This window comes from Frankliniella occidentalis, unplaced genomic scaffold (genome assembly GCF_000697945.3).
Source record: "Frankliniella occidentalis isolate FOCC.00 unplaced genomic scaffold, Focc_3.1 Scaffold5441, whole genome shotgun sequence".
NCBI lineage: Eukaryota > Metazoa > Arthropoda > Insecta > Thysanoptera > Thripidae > Frankliniella > Frankliniella occidentalis.
In genome coordinates, this window is record NW_026272482.1 from 1 (window position 1) to 1,309 (window position 1,309).

Genomic DNA, 1,309 nt, shown 5'->3' on the forward strand with positions numbered 1-1,309 from the left:
AAAAAAAAAAAAAAAAGGCCACGGCGCCTATTTTCTCCCGCCTGCCTTTGCCGCGACGGCACTCCACTCCGATCCGATACGGAAGTAAGAAAAGCACTGACCACAAGACACGAATGAGGCAGCATAAATAACAATCTCTGCTATCGATAACGCACAGGCAAGTGAGAATGTATGATGTTACAATTATTTTAAAACGATATCTTTCTGAGATGAAAAATGAATAGAACTTTTGCTCAATTTAACTGCGCGACCTGGACAATCTCTGTGTTTTCTCAGTCGCACCTAAACAACAATTTTTGACATTTAATAAACTAAAATATAAGTAACCTCCGTCATAGGCTCCAAATAAGACTAGTGTTTTTTTATTCATCCTTTAAAAAAATCTAGAGATCACAATACAATCCACATAGCCTGTGGTTGAGAGAAACACTTGAGGGAAGGACAGAGGAGAGAGAGAGAGAGGAGAGGGGACGGGGGCTCGGACCTGTACCGCCGTTTTGCCAATTCATATGAGTATATAACTGCAGGAAAACAATTGTTTTAAAATTGGAAGAAAGTTCACAGGCAGCGCTGCGGGCTGGTCGTGGTTGACTTGAGAAATATCGTATTGAACACCGTGTTGAAGGGGAATGGCTTATGAGGAGTTAGATGGCGATCATGCCGTCTGTTATAATGGACAGTATCTTGGAGGCCTGCGTCACGTTTGTGAGGCAGGGCGGCGTAAAGGTGGCGTAGCGTAGCGTGTCTCGGATACTGAAGAAGGTTGCAGCCACGGTGGCGGTGGCGCCGGCGAACACCGTCAAAGAGGTGAGCACCATCTCCCAGCCAGACAGTGGGCCCGCACCCAGGCACGTCTCGAGCGAGAGGCAGTCTGGGTCGAGCAGGCGCCGGTACCACGGCGACGTGGACCTGGAGAACGGAACGGGTCAGCAGGGTCGTCGATGGTCAAAATTTAGATGCTCTATCGTTCGGCGAGTTCTAATAATTATTGTTCATAAGAAAAGAGAAACTGTATAAATGCTACAGATGTGTTTACGTTATGTAACTAACCGGTGCCGACGCGAGGACTGCAATGTCTGATCGTGGTACGGCTGGTAGCCGTCGGGGTGCTGCTGGCCGACAGGGTAGCGGTCCGTGGCGAGCATCAGCCGGACAGCCTCCTTCTCCTTGTCCAGGCTCGTCTCGTCGGCCTCCAACAGCGGCTGCGCGTCACGAGAGGTTCAATCCAGAGAAAAGTACAGGGTTGATGCATTGATCTTGAGCGCGCCTCACATTCTTTAAAACCACACATGCTTTTATCTAAATTTCT

The 1,309-nt window shown here is 48.6% G+C and overlaps 1 protein-coding gene across 1 annotated transcript; it reads right to left on the bottom strand.

Moving 5' to 3' along the window:
- Positions 1-346: 346 nt before the first annotated feature.
- LOC127752236 (uncharacterized) lies at positions 347-1,221 on the bottom strand. Its single transcript, XM_052277017.1, has 2 exons — positions 1,051-1,221; positions 347-909 (listed from the first exon to the last, which is right to left on the bottom strand). The coding sequence occupies exons 1-2, from the start codon at positions 1,143-1,145 to the stop codon at positions 645-647; spliced, it is 360 nt and encodes a 119-aa protein (XP_052132977.1). The 5' UTR covers positions 1,146-1,221; the 3' UTR covers positions 347-644.
- Between the last annotated feature and the right edge of the window lie 88 nt (positions 1,222-1,309).

Bases quoted from the DNA above. Each gene is read 5' to 3' on its own strand.
- LOC127752236 (XM_052277017.1), bottom strand. From the start codon at position 1,145: ATGCTCGCCACGGACCGCTACCCTGTCGGCCAGCAGCACCCCGACGGC. The intron at 910-1,050 runs GTTAGTTACATA...TCCGTTCTCCAG, and splicing joins CAGTCCTCGCGTCGGCACCG to GTCCACGTCGCCGTGGTACC.